The 18,199-nt window shown below is 44.5% G+C and overlaps 1 protein-coding gene across 1 annotated transcript in view; it reads right to left on the bottom strand.

Moving 5' to 3' along the window:
• Nucleotides 1-18,199, bottom strand: part of LOC144770625 (myeloperoxidase-like) — a 209,658-nt gene that overhangs the window by 105,608 nt on the left and 85,851 nt on the right. The window contains exon 6 of the mRNA XM_078655311.1: nucleotides 3,594-3,723. Coding sequence (XP_078511437.1) covers nucleotides 3,594-3,723 — 130 coding nt within the window. The remainder of the gene's footprint in view (nucleotides 1-3,593; nucleotides 3,724-18,199) is intronic.

The raw sequence follows: 18,199 nt of genomic DNA, 5'->3' as shown, positions 1-18,199 counted from the left end.
TTTTTTTCTTAGCACCTACTTGAAGGATTACCTCAAAACTTTCTATGCACAAACGAGTGAAAAAGTACCACCTTATATATTTTACCCAATGGCGACTTTTGTGGATGGCTGTTCCATAGGAAAGGTTTTTTTGTGCTGCAAATAACTTTAGCCCCATTGAAGGAATATCCACATAACCTTCCAAAAAGGTTCTACTTTTTGACTAGTTTGTACACAGAAAGTATTTGGGTGGTCCTTCAAGTGGGTGCTGAGACAAAAAGGGGGGCTCCAAAACCCCAAATCCCCATGCATTTTCATAGACGTCTGCCTATATAATATGCTGGGCTCTCATCAGTCGTAAAAAATCATTTGCTTCAGTCAGAAAACATTACAAACATTATGATAGTACTCTCTGGCACTGAAGGGAATTACTTTGTGTGTGGATGTGTTTCTTGTGAAAGGGAAGCATACCGTAGTGAAGACAGCCACTAGCAGAAGTGGACTGATGCATTTCCCCTTAATGCATGTTGAAGTTGGTGAAAGAAAAATGAGAATGCCACCAACCACAGACTAATGGATGAAGTAAGGCTGAAACCCCTATAAGTAACTATATTATACACATAATTTTAGTAAAATTAGGATGTCTTGGCTAACTCAGACCTAAAAAAGTAAACCAGTCTGGCACTGTATGCAAGCTTCTTGCCTTTGAGAAACAAGCAAACAAAACAGGAAGGGAGGAAAGAAAGAAGAAAGGCAGGAAAGAAGACAGAAAAGCAAGAAGGCATAAAAAGAAAGTAGGCAAGAATGAAGGAAGGGAAGCGAAAGAAAGAATGTTTGACATAAAGAAAGAAAGAGAGAAAGAAAGAAGGAAGGAATCAGAAAGAAAGGAAGAAAGGAAGAAAGAAAGAAAGAAAGAAAGGAAGAAAGAAAGAATGAAAGAAAGAAAGGAAGGAAGAAGGGTGAATGAAAGAAGGCAAGAATCAAAGAAGGAATCAGAAAAAAGAAAGAGCAACAAAGAAAAAAGCAAGAAAGAAGGAAGTCACAAAAGAAGGGAGACAAAAAAGAAGGCAAGAAAAAAGACAAGAAGGAATGAGAAAAAAAGAAATAAATAACTAATACAAAAAAGGAGAGTAAGAAGAAAATTAAAATGAGGATAACTTAACGCAGAGCAGCTTCAAATGGACACAATCTGGTATTCTGTGGAATATTAGCACTCAGAAAAGCAAAATACTCCAAAAGGAATTTACAACAGCATTGGCCGGAGATGGAATCTGAAAGAAATTAAATGTGCCTGTGTTCACATTAGAAGAGTCCTGCTATCACATCAGGCTCGAAAGACAAAGGCAACTCTAGAGTAATTCTAAAAGTAAAAACAAAAATACTGTCACTGAAGGGAACGAGCTTGTGTGCTGATGTGCTTCTTGTGAAAGAGCAAAATGCAGTCACTCAAAGTGAAGTTAACTAGTGGGGTAGGTAGGCTGATCCACTGCCCCATGCTATATAGAGTAGTGGGCAGAAGCAAAATGTGAATGACACAACAACAGATCAATGGATGAAGAGAGGTGGCTCAGCGTCCCTATATGTATGAATATTAAACATATTTTAGTAAAATCCAAAGGTGTTGGCTAACGCCAGACCTAAATAAGGTGAGACTCTCAAAGAGTAGATAAATGCAGTGAGAATCTATTTTTCATGCATTCAACTTGAGTACGCTCTATAAACAAGTTTCCTTAAACGATCCCTTTCTGCTCATGATGTCAATTTTACAAAAACAGAGAACAGCTAGTTCCCACTTTTTCTTGTATAAGCTGCATCTGTAATGATGATAGCTCTGTGACCTGCATTTCACCATGGCTGCTGGTCTGGCAGCAGGCATTGTAAGATCAGAACTCACTAGAAATAACTTATGACAGTTGTGCAGCTGCATGAGTTTATTATTACAGGGGACTAGAGACGTAAAAAGTTGCATGTAATATGGACATTATAGTCAGGCTTTTATAAGAGATTTGCAGGCCTGCATGTATTATAAACAAATCATAAACAGTCTTGACTGATGCCTTTCTTGCTACAGGACAGTATCTAAGCTTTGAGGTTCTCATTGCCATGGCCATGGCTCACATATTCTGATGCTGATGTTTTCCTTTGAATATCCTGGCATGTGTCAGAATTGCAAGTTGAATGCAACTAGCCCTTTACAGTGATTATCATAATGACCTTTGCAATATATAGGGCCATACTTTGAAAGAGGAAGCATTGAGTAGAAATAAATCTATCTCTCCTTGTTGCTCCTCTGGTGGGGAGGCACATCATTCTGAGGCTTTCCCAGGTCTACCATTGTTGGTAAATCTGAGAATGTGTCAGAAATCATGGGTGGATGCATGGGAACACCCTGCTCCATACATGATATGCCTTCCTGCTGCAGAATAACCCAAGACAACGATTTGTGCTGCCCTATGTTACTTTAAATTTATCAAGCTATTAAAGACCATGCCTTGCGTGGCTCTAGATTTATCAAGCTATTCAGGACCAGCCTTGCATGGTTTGATAAATCTCATTTAGGTTTTGCATCCCCTTGTGCGGTGCAAGGGACGAAGCAAAATGTCGATAAATATGCCCCTACAGCCGAGATTTCTTACAAGGACAAAGAAAACAGGTGAGTGAGTGTTGATTGCGCTAGGAAGATATAAAAGTAAAAGTCAATATCAAGCTCCAAGGATAAGGTCCTGGTCACCCACCACGGACCAGACAATGTGATCAAAGGACAAACCACAATTGTAAAGCTGGGGAACAAATGGTATATCCTGAGCTAAAAAATCAATATCAAAGTCCAAATTAAATTCAAAAGTCAGATTGTCTTCATATTCATCTTCATTTATTTTCCAGTTCATTAGTTAATCCAGTCTTCACCAAGAGAGCATACATTAGCCGTTGCCAACACGTGTTTCGTCTTGGTCTGGTAACCAAAAGACTTCTTCAGGGCTATGGCTAGAGTCAAAAATATACTAGAGAAGCAAAAGGTGTGCCTACGTGGGTCCACGGCATCCACCAATATAATTATTCATAAACTGAAACTGAACGCCGTCTCTCCCGGATTACTAGTGGACTCTCTCTGTACTCGGAGGACACTGCTGGACTCCAAACGCCATTACGGGTCATTTCAATATACTTATGCATCTTTTGGCACAATATTAACTTCTTGACTTTGAAGATTGGATATTTTCCATATACTTGGGAACTTTGAAATACCATTTGGAACGTGGAAACACATGAATAATTATATTGGTGGATGCCGTGGACCCACGTAGGCACACCTTTTGCTTCTCTAGTATATTTTTGACTCTAACCATAGCCCTGAAGAAGTCTTTTGGTTACCAGACCAAGACGAAACACGTGTTGGCAACGGCTAACGTATGTTCTCTTGGAGAAGACTGGATTAACTAATGAACTGGAAAATAAATGAAGATGAATATGAAGACAATCTGACTTATTGAATTTAATTTGGACTTTGATATTGATTTTTTTAGCTCAGGATATACCATTTGTTCCCCAGCCGAGATTTCTTACGCTACTGATAAATGCAGGTTGCATACAAGTTACAAAAAGACAATTCTTACCAGTGGCAGGGCATGTCCAAAATACCTCTTTCCCTCTTTCCATCCTCGAGGTAGAGAAGTCCAATCTTCGTAATCTGCTGGGAGCCACCGTGCAAATGCTCTGTCTGCAGCTCCTAGCCAAGGCCTCCTCCTACAGAAGAAAAGTAGATAGCCTTGTTGGGTTCGGATTCATCTACTTAGTAAGTCAAATACAGCAAAGTCAATTCAAGGGCACTTGTAAAAGATAGGCAGTCTTATTCACATCACAAGAGGAAACCAGACTAGAATACGGATCCTTTTCTAATAACCCGGTAAAGTTCCTAGTATTACCACCGCATACCTCTGGAGTTACTTGAGTATCTCTCCATTCTGGCAGTGGGTGGGCGGAGAAAGGGAAGGTGAAGTAAGGTGAAGAAATTCAGTTTTAGCAGGTGAACTGGAAACACAAAATGCGTTTCATTAACAAGCATTCACAAAACCAATTGGCTTTGTCAAAGTTTTTTATAGCTATGTTGTACAGCGGCCCTGCTGCTGTACATGAGTGCTGGAAGACTAAACAAGCATTGGCATAGCCAATAGGTCTCGCATTTGGGACCTTATAAGTATTTAGTTATGCAGCACAATATCCTTGGTGCAACAACATTAACTGTTGCATGGTTAAATACTTATAAGGTCCCAAAGGCGAGACCTATTGGCTATGCCAATGCTTGTTCGACTGCCCGACTTGGTGAGTCACGGCGCCCATTGGGAACCGTGTTAAGAGACTGCAAGGCTCCCCGTAACCTGTTACAATAGTATTCAGTTTGCACTGTAAGCCAGACTATGACCAGGCTGCCAGGTCCCCATCTTTGGCTAAGCGCATCTCCTGCACATAAGCGCTATCCTTGCCCATAGGCGCTATCCTTGCCTTACAGGGCTGTGGCTCAGCCTACGCTGTTTATTATCGCCTCCTAAAGTAGCCTGCTTCTCGCCTGTGCATCTCATTAAATTGCTGTTCCAGGCCTGTGCAGTGCAGGTTAGTATCCTCAAAGGTTTACCTCCATTCGCCCCGCGCGTCCCCCGTTTGAACGTACCCGGTGCATCACCATGCAAACGCCTCGAGCCACGCCTTGCATCCCTCCCAAAAAGTGCTGCTTTTTAGTGCAGCTTGTTGCCTACCCCCCAAATAAGCTCATCGTACCTGGTGCTATATCTTGCAAAACATGTTGCATTGTGCCCCTGAGAAGGTTGCCTTCATCTTATCAAAATCGCGGCACCACCCCCTGATTTATTTATGCATTTTTATATAGCGCGGATTTTGCCCAGAGGTGTCAGAGCGCTTTACAAAAGAGGCAAGAACGTTACATGGGAAATTGAGAATAATAGGGTAGTAAGCGGCGGTATCTATAGCTACTGTGGTTACTCATGAGAGTTACGTAATTACAAATGACCTATTCATTACAAATTGCATATTTAGAAACTTTAATGCGATTAAGGTTACACAAAACCATATTTACAGAGTTAAAGCGGAAAGGTCGTTATAACTTGAGTGTCATGTATCAGTATCAGTATCCATTAAATGTGAGGGCATATGCCTGGTGGGGAGCTTGGCAAGGAGAGATTGAGAAAAGAAAACACGAAATGAAAACAAGTTTAAAAAAAAAAAAACACTGGGAGGGAGGAGGAGAAACACGAGAGACGGCCTGCGGCCGTCAAAGTGAAAGTACGAGGAGAAATGCGACACGGCGGGCAGGTGAGGGGAAAAAGTGCTGCTTTTTAGTGCAGCTTGTTGCCTACCCCCCAAATAAGCTCATCGTACCTGGTGCTATATCCTGCAAAACATGTTGCTTTGTGCCCCTGAGAAGGTTGCCTTCATCTTATCAAAATCGCGGCACCACCCCCTGATTTATTTATGCATTTTTATATAGCGCGGATTTTACCCAGAGGTGTCAGAGCGCTTTACAAAAGAGGCAAGAACGTTACATGAGAAATTGAGAATAATAGGGTAGTAAGCGACGGTATCTATAGCTACTGTGGTTACTCATGAGAGTTACGTAATTACAAATGACCTATTCATTACAAATTGCATATTTAGAAAGTTTAATGCGATTAAGGTTACACAAAACCATATTTACAGAGTTAAAGCGGAAAGGTCGTTATAACTTGAGTGTCATGTATCAGTATCAGTATCCATTAAATGTGAGGGCATATGCCTGGTGGGGAGCTTGGCAAGGAGAGATTGAGAAAAGAAAACACGAAATGCAAACAATTAAAAAAAAAAAAAAAACACTGGGAGGGGGGAGGAGAAACACAAGAGACGGCCTGCGGCCGTCAAAGTGAAAGTACGAGGAGAAATGCGACACGGCGGGCAGGGGAGGGGGCAGAGCGGGGAGAGCGGCATGAGGGTGTGAAGCAGCAGGGGCCTGAGACGTGGCCGCCTTTGATGTGGTAATGCGAGGCAGGCAGGCAGGCGGCTGGTGGCATTGTGCACGCGCTTTTTAGGGCTTGCGCTTGCGCAATGACCTAAAAAGCACATGCACTGCAAGAAATCGCCAGTAGAATCGCCAGTTAGGTAAACTCTCGATAAGCCCCTATATATTGAGCTCCCGCACAATGCGCATGCGCATTGAGATAGGTCGCTCGACCTAAAAAGCACTATGACAAGATCAATGCTGGCTGCATTATAGCACTTTTTTCTTTACTTTCAGCCCTGTTGCACAGCAGTCTCTCTAGTCTCTACTGCACAAAATGACTAGCAAAACATTACAAAGGCAAATAGCTGTGATACACATAAAAGTTGTTTGGCTTTGTCATTTGGTTTGTGTCATGACTGGATGGACACACAACGAGGGATGGGGGAGTAAGCAACAACGCGGCAGGGCTGCTCAGCTACCAAAGTTAGGAAAAAAGAATCCATGACGTAGCCAGGGTGGGAGGAGACAATCAACAAGAGAGACAGTCGGTAGAGCTGCAGTTCACGGCAACAAGACAATAAACATGGGGGAATGTTGGGAGGGAGCAGGGATGAGCGCACTTTAAGGGATACATCTGGTTCAAAAGCATTGTTATACCTATCTTACTGCATTAATATGTTCAACAGTTACTGTAATGAGTAAATAGTACAATGTGATAACTTCAGCCTTTCACAGTGTGTGCTTGCCCAGCATCAACTTGGAAAGGAAATGCTGTAACCAGGCTTCTGGAAGGACCCACAGCTGCTGAATGCAATCATTCATGTGGAAATATATGAGGACAGTTCTTTACGTGGGATGAAAAATGTGTTGCCTCTTTAAAAGGGAACAAGCAAAATACATTTCTGTGATTCCCATAGTGTGCCACCCGACCGGTATTTTGGTTTCTCTCTGAGATTTAATTGCATCCAGATATATAATACAACACCTGACCTACACCTAAAACCTGTCAGTACGATTGGCTTTGTGAATGGTTGTTAGCTGTTTAACATAAATGAGTAACAAGAAAGGATTTTTTATAAATAGTTAACCTTCAAAATGTTTCACTTCTGAAATTTCAATAGTAATGAAGCCTGTAGAAGGAGTTTTGTCCTTCAGTTATGTGCACATTATATTCATCATCAAACTTTATTCGACAGTTGAGTCATCAATGCACATTTTTATAAACATTCATCAATTATACAATAAGAAATAAGACCAATCTAATATAATTCCTAAATAAGTAAAATAGAATTTAACACCTTGCTACAACTCTCGAATACAGAGATTTAAGAGAATTATAAAAACTTCCCAAATTTTTAAAATCCAAAATAGCGATGGCATGATTTCATTTGTGCTATTTCATTATACTAATCAAGTTATTCTCAAGATGAAGACAACAACAGTTTAGAATGAATTGTCCAGGCCCAGTGCAAGAACTTCACCACAGCTATCGTTATTGGTGGGTTGGGGTCTGTGCATGGAATTCTCAGGGTCTCAGCATACCTCCGAGTACCCATAAGTCGACAGATGGGTTTTATCCACTTGCGACGAGGTAGAATATATTGCGGGCACACAAATAAGATATGACTTATAGATTCTTGTTGGTCCAGGCACCTGAGGCATCTATCGCTAACAGACCCCTCCCATTTCTCAGTAAATAGCTTGGTAGGGAGAGTACCAACACAAAATTGAAAGTACAATTTGCGATCATGTGGCTTTTCAATTAGGTCCCAGTATTTCTCAAACGCTGGCCAGATCTTAAATTCCAAAAAACGACTAGTAAGGTGCGAGGATAGGGTTTTCGAGCATGTTGATGAGATAACCATTTCCCAATATCTTCCCTTCAAGTTTTTTTTGTAGGGAAAACAGCATCTGCAGGATTATCCCATAATTCCGACATGCCCATCCTCCCTAATAGACATCTAATCTCCTTAAGCCATTTAATTTTACGGAGGAAGTCATTGTTAATGATGACCATAAGACCGTGGGCATAGTGAGACAATTCCTCTGTACTCCATATCCTACGCCAATATAATAATGGCCGCAGACCTGCCAAGTCTTTAACTACTTTTTTGCCTAAATCCCAGAAAAGTGGAGTTAGGGGGGTACTTTGCGGGACGCTTGTCATTTTATGCATAAACTCATTTTCCACCTTTGACAAGTGTGTTATATTTTCGAAACCCCACAATTCGGCTCCATAAAGGGCCAAACTCAATGCCTTCATTCCATAGATTTCGAGAATTGGACTAATAGGTTTAGTCAAGGAGGATTTGAATTTTTGAAGAAGAACACCGGCTTGTTGCTTGAGCTTTAGAACAGCCAAATCAATTTGGCTGTTCCAGCGCATGTTCCTCTGCAAAGTTACACCTAAATAGGTAAATGCGTCTACCTGCTTTAGGGGAGATTTATTCATAAATATACTACCTCTATAAGATCTGTGTTCATTGAATGACATAAACTTAGTTTTAGCAGCATTTATTTCCAGACCGTGCAAAAGGCAAAAGGCTTCGAACCCCTAGAGGGCCTTCTGAAGGCCACTAGGTGTTTTAGATACTATCAGAGTGTCGTCCGCAAACATGAGGATTAGGATACGGATGCCTGCCAGTGCCGGTGCATCCGTGGGGGCCAAGGAAAGGTAATCCGCCACCCCGTTGACGAAGAGCGAGAACAGAGTAGGTGGCATAATGCACCCCTGCCGCACTTCCTGCTCAACAGGGAAGGTTTCAGTAACCTCCCCCTGTAACCCCCATCGAACCCGGGCGAAGTTATCCTCATGCATGCATGCCATCAATGTGAGCAACTCAGGGGTCATCCCCGCTCCTCCCAGACCAGCCATAATTTGCCACGCGGAACTAAATCAAAAGCTGCTCTCAAGTCGACGAACACAGCATACAAAGCCCCTTTTCCCAAAACCACAGTTCCCAATACAGCATAACAAAACAAAAAACTTGATCAATTGTGCTCATTTTAGGGCGGAAACCAGCCTGCAAAGGGCTCAAAATATTATTTTCGTCCATCCAATCCTGGATTTTGGATAATTCTAGCCTGCCCATGATTTTTTGGATAGAATCGATCAGGCTGATGGGCCTATAATTGCCTGCGACCGACTTATCCCCTTTTATATATACTGGAACGATTTCTGCCCCCTTCCAGGAGGGGGGGACAGCCGCCCCTTGGGCTATAGCATTTGGCAAATGCACAATATACACCCGCCATGTTTGTTTATCATTTAAAAACACATCAGCGGGGATATAATCAATGCCCGGTGCTCTCCCCTCGATTACAGTTTCTAGGGCCCTATCAACATCTGCCGTGGTAACAGCATCTCCTTGATAAAAGGTGTACTTAGACATTCCACCACACAGAATGCTGCCACAGGCAGCATATTGCGGCTTAAAATATTCTACCCACAGGTGTTGGGCAACATTGTTCTGTGGGCGATCTGGACAGCCACCTCTATCCCATTTATACGTGTCCCTAAATAATTTTGGGTTCTTTGACATGCACGCTTCTTTAATCTCCTGTGATCTGCCCTCATCCCATTGCCTTTTTGCCTCCTTCTGCACTTTCCTGTACCAGCTCCATGCCTCTCTTACCTTAATTGGGGCCCGCATTTTTAATGCTATGCCCAGTTCCGATCTAGCTTGGGTACAAGCCTTATTATACCAACTCTCGGGTTTCTTATTGAGTTTTCCTCTACCAGATCCTATCTTACAAAAGTAAGTTTTTAACTGAACAAAGAGTTTAGTGTGTGCTTCGACAATAAAAGAATGTGGGTCTGTGTTAGGAATAACAGATCCCAGATGTACTAGCACCTTATTTACATCATCCCTAATCAAGAACAGGGTTTCAGGGTTCTCAACTACCTTACTCCACTTAAGGTGCCGTTTGTCATTTGCAAGAACCACTTCAGGGGCTGGATTTAGCTGGGCGTCAATTTCAGCTCTATCTAACACCAGTTTAAATAAAGAAGTAAGGGGGTTGTGATCACTCTCTAAATGCGCCATTATTGCCATGTCCATGAGACAATGCCACAATTTTAGATGGACGAGCAAGTAATCTATACAACTAGACCTGAGGCCATTATCATAAGTTTTACTACCATGTCTGTCCGACGGTGTTCGACCGTTAGCAGCCCTTAGTTGGTTCCCCATACAGAGGCCCTTTATTTGTATTGCCGCCTCAGTACATTTTTTTATGGGTGCCAACTCGAGTTGAGGAATACCCCATCTAGAGTCTTCCTCCTCCGTTAGGCTTTGATCATCGTACCCTAACGGCTCAAAGGTGGTGTTGAAATCCCCCGCGACAAGAGGCAGAGTGTTAGTGGATGAGACCTCAATTAGGGCATCCAAAACAGATAATTCCTCAGACTTTTTCCCCCCTGGGTGCCCTCTAGCATAGACGTTAAAAATATCTATGCTCACACCAGATGGAAAACGAAGTCTCACTGCCAGGATATCGTTATTTAGAACAGGTAGTTGTTGGATATCACAACTTAGAGCCTGCTTGACCCATATCACTAGTCCTCCTATTGGACGTCCCTTTTCCTTTTTCCCTGCTGGGTCATAGAAATTCAAATATCCCTCCCGGAAAGCGGGATCCACCAGCCATGTTTCTTGAAAGAGGCAAATGTCAAATTTATCAATAAAGGTGGGCCAGTCAGACAAGGTCAGTTCCGTTCCCAGTCCCTCCACATTCCAAGATAACAGTGACAATGATCTATTCCTGGTGCATGAGCTTTCAACGTTATCAACCCCCCTATTTCTGTATTCAGCTCATTTGAGGAAGATTAATATGTTACACTCGGGCCATGAGTCAATATTACCTCACTATGCTGTTGATGTGGGACTACATTCCCTATTTTAGGCTGGATCCCACCCTGCGAATTAACTTTGGCATTGAATGAAATTGGGCCCTCATTAAATAAATCTTCCTGTGGGGCTTTAAGCCTCCTGTAATCTTCAAGGGGACGACGTCAATCACAGTTATCCAGCCTGACAACACTTCAAACCTTTTAACATCCTAGGACCCCCTACAGAACTCCAATTCTGGACCCCCCCGACCGATAACATATTCCTAGGGGCTGAGTGTACCGGTGGATAAAATAAGGTCAAGGACAATGACTGGATTGCAGTATTTGTACCTTCATAGGGCCAATTACAAATATAATTAACAGCCCTCCTATCCTTGGAGTTGATAATTACACAATCTCCATCTATTGTATTATTTCGTGCCCCCACCCAATCCACTCTTCTTGAAAACAAAATTTCGGCAGATACATGGGGGGGTAGTGGGCGATTTGAATTAAGCCCAAAAATACATTTGTTTTTAAGCTCCATGTACGTCTTCCCTTTATTCTGGGTCAACTGAGGGACACCCGTGAGTACCACTACGTACGGAGTAGAATCAGGTGGGAGATCAATACATTGTAGGGTTTTAGGGGGAGGTACAGGAAGGGGGTTCATCGCGAGGTGGGGTTGAATTACTGGACCCAAGATTTCTGTTAGCCTTGCCCCTTCACTCTGTAATGCTTGGTTAGGAACTACTATCAATGGCCCAGGGGAGGTTTGTGAGAAAGGATGTGCGGGCCCACCTGGGACATTGACATTATCAGAGTAAATGCCCGTTAAAGGGGCATCACTTATCGTGGGAGACGGCAGGCGCCCAGTAGGTTCTGATAACTGGTCCCCCTTGCCACCTTCAGGAGTTGCAGATATAACTATAGCTGGCACCAGTGGGTGGGTTGGAGAACACACCTTAGTCAAACTTTCCATAGAAGATCTTTTACTAAAAGCAATGTCCAGAGATAGTCTTTTTTCTGTTTGTTCAATCTCGTGTGCTAGGACTGACGAGGCTCTAACGAAGAAACTGGTCCAAAGTACCAATAATTGACCCTGCAGTTGTTGTTTTCCTGGCGGCTCCACCAACCGTAAGGGACATGATGATAATAAGTGTAAGTCCGACACCCCCTAAGAATGGTTAATGGCAGTACTTCACTTACAATTCTGATATTTATAGCACCCACACACTAACCTTGATGGCACATTTTAGGGGGGAGGCCCGTCCCGTCCTCAACGTTCTCGAACGGGCTGTGCGCGAAATGGGCGTAGCAGGCAGGCAGGTAGCGGAAGAGGACCCAGCTGCAAACGATGACCGGGGCTTCTGGTCCTCGCAGTCCCGCAGCGCTAGTAAACCCAGCAGAGAAACACCAATGTTCAGGAAAAACTGCTTGCGAGTGGCACACGCAAAGCGGGGGCCACAAGCAGTTATGGGCAGCAGGCAGGTGGCGGGAAGAGGACCCAGCTGCAACGGATGACTGGGGCTTCTGGTCCTCGCAGTCCCGCAGCGCTAGTAAACCCAGCAAAGAAACACCAATGTTCAGGAAAAACTGCTTGCGAGCGGCTCCCGCAAAGCGGGGGCCGCGAGCAGTTATGGGCAGCAGGCAGGTGGCGGGAAGAGGACCCAGCTGCAAACGATGACTGGGGCTTCTGGTCCTCGCAGTCCCGCAGCACTAGTAAACCCAGCAGAGAAACACCAATGTTCAGGAAAAAGTGCTTGCGACATTATATTCAATATATATGTACTTTTTCTTTGCACATCTCATCCATCTGCACATCTTCAACGACCTCTCTTTCCTCTTCAGCACCCTCTTTTCACTCTTCTCAGAATGCACTTACTTGCTTCTAACTCACTTCATGACTCGCAAACATACACTGTACTCACTCACATTTTAGCAATTTATTTACTTTTGCATTTTGCCTTGTAAATATTTTGCCATCTGTACCCCTTTCACACATATTTTCACAAAATTGCAATTACAAGTGGAATACAGGACCATTGTTCTGTGTGCTCTGCAGAGGATAACCCACTAACGGGCACTTTGCGTTGGCTTCAGCATCAGAACTCTCAATCTAAGCCCCTCATAAACACCTGCACAGCTCAAAGTATGCATGGAAAAAATACAGATAGAAACACAACATGATTAAATAGCTAACTCTTGAGGGAGGCAAAATTACGTAAAACTTGAAATAAGAGAGGAACTAAAGTGCTGACTTGCATTGCCTTAACATTTTTAACACTCATTGTTCATAAATCAATCCATGTTTTTGGCATTAATGTTGGTAAGGGCACAAATATAGGGCCAGTTTTAATGTCATACAGCAGATAACTGTCTATTGTAAGCACATTTCTATAGCTTTGCATTTGACTCTGACATTTGGATCAACTTCACAAGGGAACAAAAACCTTGGCCTGCTCATCTTTTGGATCCATTTCACAGGGGAACAAATGCAGCAGATCCACTTCTAACAGGCCAGCGACATGCAGCCAGAGCCTGGGGTGTCACAGTGGGGGAGGTTAGCATGGCGAGGGGTCTCAGCACAATATGTATAAGGGGTGACGCCTTACCGTTTGTGCTGAAAGACGCTGTGGAGAGTTCCATTTGGCTGCTGCTTTTCCGTTTCCACAACCTCAGAACCTCAGAACCTCAGAACCTCGCGGTACCCGCTGCGCGGGTCCCTCATCGCTCATCTTGCTGGGGCATTGATCATTGGACCGAGGCTACATCACCAGGCGACTAAGGGCATAGAGTAGAGCAGCAGGGCTGCGAGCGCCAGGACAGGGACTCCATTTCCCAGGAGTCCCTGCGTGCTCATCACCTGCACCTGGACGCTCTCCCTGTTTGCCCCGCCCCCCGACCGCCGAGTGAAAAGTGCTTGCCTGCTCTTGCATTGCTGGGAGACGCCTTACCGTTTGTGCTGAAAGACGCTGTGGAGAGTTCCATTTGGCTGCTGCTTTTCCGTTTCCACAACCTCAGAACCTCAGAACCTCGCGGTACCCGCTGCGCGGGTCCCGCATCGCTCATCTTGCTAGGGCATTGATCATTGGACCGAGGCTACATCACCAGGCGACTAAGGGCATAGAGTAGAGCAGCAGGGCTGCGAGCGCCAGGACAGGGACTCCATTTCCCAGGAGTCCCTGCGTGCTCATCACCTGCACCTGGACGCTCTCCCTGTTTGCCCCGCCCCCGACCGCCGAGTGAAAAGTGCTTGCCTGCTCTTGCATTGCTGGGAGACGCCTTACCGTTTGTGCTGAAAGACGCTGTGGAGAGTTCCATTTGGCTGCTGCTTTTCCGTTTCGACAACCTCAGAACCTCGCGGTACCCGCTGCGCGGGTCCCGCATCGCTCATCTTGCTGGGGCATTGATCATTGGACCGAGGCTACATCACCAGGCGACTAAGGGCATAGAGTAGAGCAGCAGGGCTGCGAGCGCCAGGACAGGGACTCCATTTCCCAGGAGTCCCTGCGTGCTCATCACCTGCACCTGGACGCTCTCCCTGTTTGCCCCGCCCACCAACCACCTCCTTCCGTTATTAGGAACTGTTGTACCCCGCTGCGCGGGAGCCCGCGGGAGAAGCCCGGGACAAGGGCGGGACAGTCTGTGACAGTCCGAGACAGGCAGAGACTGGACTGGGCCAAGAACGCTGCCCAAAATACTAGCCGTGAGTTGTCGTTGTTGTTATTAGTTATTATTGTGGAACCCTTGGAGTATTGCTCTCTAACATTAGCGCGACACATTGTCCCATTTTCTCTTTTGCTTACTATCTAGTGTGTCTCTTGGGGAAAAGGTCACCTACTGTGTTTGTGTAGCATGTCAAAGTCAAAAAAAACCCTAGCAGTAAATACCCTCGACAACTATCTAGTTCAGGTGGTTGCCAAAATTAACAATGATAGAAGATCTTCACTGGGCTTGAGCTTATCCCCTTCATTGTCTATGGTAGAAAATATGCCTGTTGAAACACCCGAGCCAGATGATAGCAATGAGGTTTTCTTGCAGGATCAGCAAGATAATAATACATTAACACAGTCATTAGTGACCTTAGCAGAGTCGGACTCAGAGAATATACATGAAGAAGAGTTAGTGCTATTAGAGGAAGAGCCCCCGGTGCCGGTCCCAGCTCCTAGAGGCGCTAGAGGGGGGGACAAGGGCCTCCCCAAACGTGGTGGGTTACGCTCAAGCAAGAAAAGACTAGATACCCTACCCCCCAATAGGGATGTAGAAGATGAAAGGGGTCTAAATGGGGGAAAAATACTCCTGGATGATGACCAGCTAAAGAAATTAGTAAATATCCTAGATACTAAGATTAAGACCATTACAAAACCACTTCTGGCAAAAATTGACCATCTTACAGAGGAGGTGCATAGATTAGGGGGGCTCTTACAGAAGACATTAGAAGAGGTGGCAAATATCCCCACTCAAGCAGCATCTAGAGTAGAGACCGAAAAGATCCCAACAGTTTCCTGCCCGGGGTCAACTGAGAATGTATCTCCCCTTCCAACTGTGACTACTCATTCGGGGGGAGGGGGTCAGGATTTAGACAATGGGGTACCCCCAAGACCAGCCCAAGGGATAAGAATGGAGATTCCAGGGCAGAGAAGGGCCCAGTAGAGCTAATTGTGGAGGCCTCCCCCTTGGTGTTGGTCTTGGCCAATGTCCCCCATTTGAAACCTGGGCAAATAGAAAATACACCCTCCCTAATGAGTAAGGCCCTGCACTGGCTATCTCAAAACATGGCATTCTCACCCGGGGGTATGCATCAGTTGGCAGAAGAGATAGTGAAGGCAAGGAGAGTGGAATGGATTGGGGGCGGCCATAAAAAATTCAGGGGGGATTGCGTGATGCTGCACTTTACAGATCCGGAAGTTCTGCAACAAAAATTTGTCAAAAATTTTGTCGAATATATATCCTCCCCAACGCCGAACCGCTGAGATCATCCCTTTAACATTAGATTTTTTCTATGCCAGACGAGGTAATATCTTGAATCCTACAATCCTAATGGAACACTGTGGTAAAAAAGGGAAACACTATTGGTTCAAAAAATAGTTGGGGTGTGTCCCTTGAAAACAGATTCTCAGCTCTATCAGACCTCAATGAGTGCGACTGACTTCATGGGACAGAAGCTGCAGCTCATTACAATTCAGTCAGCCTCACAAATACTAGGTCAAGTAGTGTCGAGAAAAGGGCCAATGAGGCTGTCTTGCTTGATAGCAAAGAGAAACGTCACGCGGATGTACATTCTGTGCATAGAGTTCAGGAAAACGTTGATGGGATCCTCTAATCTACTTCTAATAATCCCAGTAGCAACAGGACACGCAGTTTATTATCTAATTTTGGCCTAGTATCCAGTAGGCAAAATGTAGTGCCGTCTCAGGATATAGCTATACCAGATAATAGAAGTCTAAATCTCCTATCATGGAACCTTGCTGGTATTTCTAACAAAATGATTTCCCCAGAATGGTGTGAATTCATAGAGCACCATGACATAATTATGTTTCAGGAAACCTGGGCAGTGAACCCAGTCTATCGGCATGGTTTCCTAAATTTTTATGTCCCAGCAAAAAAGAACCCCAAAGGGCGGCCATCAGGGGGATTGATTATTTGGGTGCGCCAATCTTCGCATTGTAATATCCAGGAAAGATCCCTCAATAATAGTGACATACTGTCAATTACGATCACCTGGGCCAATGGCCAAGAGATGGCCATTTATAACATATATGCTAGGGGAGTTGCAGGGGGAAAAACTTCAGAGGTAATAACAGCACTTGATAATGATCTTGACCTCCTTCCATCTCATCTTTCTATCTTGGTGGGTGGAGACATGAACACGACCTTCGAACCTTTGGGCTCGGAGGACGGTGAAATGACCTTAGAAGAGGATAATAAATGGGGAATCCCCCAGTTGGACCTGCCATCTGTCAAGAGATGGTCTGAGGTAGCAATTCAAATCAAGAGCTTGTGCTTAGCAAGGGGCTTAAGAGCAGCTAATGGGCGCACCCCGTCTGACCGACGGGGTGTCCATACATTTGATAATGGAAGGGCAAAAAGCTGAATAGATTATATCATAGTGGATGTGAGGGATTGGCACAGGCTGGTAGATATGAGCATCGCATCTAGATTAGAGAGTGACCACAACCCACTATGCTTGAGCATACAATTTAACCAGGAGGTGCGAGCTTTAAGCCAGGGAAGGGGCAAAGTGACTTTGGATATTATCTCCACAAATAACCAACGCCATGTAAGGTGGGGCAGACTGATAGAGAAGCCAGAGATGTTAGAAGATCTAAGGAAGTTAGTTGTCTCTGAGATTAACATTATGAAAGAACATTGTACCGAACCCAACTTCTACAGATTTATGGAGGAGGCACACTCTGAGTTTTTTTCTAAAATTCAGGGCTTCTTTCTAAAACCAGTAGGCCAAAAAAAAGGTGGTAAAATCACCCACTAAACAGGGGTGGTATAATCAAACATGCAGAAGAGCACGTCAGAAACTTAGTCTTGAGTTAAGGAGTCAAAACAGAGAAGGAGTGAGGAAGGCCAGGGATGTCTACAGAAAAGCACAAACCAAAGCGAAAAAGCTCTGGGATGAAAATCACTGGCTTGACCTCAAATCAGCATGTGCAGCTAAGAAGCAAAAAGAGTTTTGGGCAATCGTAAAATGGGACGGGGGGGGGGGGTAGCAGAGCGTCCACAAAACAACGTTGCAAAGAACTTATGGATAGACTTCTTTAAGCCACAATATGCATGTAATCTGGACCCAGGCCATTACCTACCTCCCCCGATGGTCTCCTTTAAAGGCGAAGTGTTTACCCTGGGTGATGGGTGGATGGGGTGTCTGTGGGGAGAGCGCCAGGAATGGACGGAATACCGGCCGATGTATTCTTAAGCGACCGGGCTTCATGGTGCCAATACTTTGGCTGGCTAGCAAATTCCATCGCCCATGGAGCTTCCATACCCAATTCATGGAAGGGTGCGGAGATCATCCCAGTTTTCAAAAAAGGTGATAAGACACTCCCAAGCAACCCCAGACCCATCAGTCTTATCGATTCTGCACAAAAATTGATGGGTCGACTGATACAAAACAAATTACAAGCTTGGATAGATGAGAAGGATGTTCTCTCCCCCTTCCAAGCCGGATTCCGCCCTCTAACAAGTTCTATTGACCAGGTCTTTTATTTTCTAACTTTATACTGGAGAAACGTGACCTTGATCAATGGTCCATTGTATGCCGTATTTGTTGACTTAAAGTCAGCATTCGACTTAGTCCCGCGACAAAAATTGTGGAGTGTCCTCGCGGAAATTGGTATCAGCCCCAAACTATTGACATAGTTAGTCCGCATGCATGAAAATAACTACGC

This window comes from Lissotriton helveticus, chromosome 7, assembly GCF_964261635.1.
Source record: "Lissotriton helveticus chromosome 7, aLisHel1.1, whole genome shotgun sequence".
In the NCBI taxonomy this organism is placed as follows: Eukaryota; Metazoa; Chordata; class Amphibia; order Caudata; family Salamandridae; genus Lissotriton; species Lissotriton helveticus.
The sequence above is the reverse complement of the archived record's forward strand: the minus strand, read 5'-3'. Positions and strand labels throughout refer to the sequence as shown.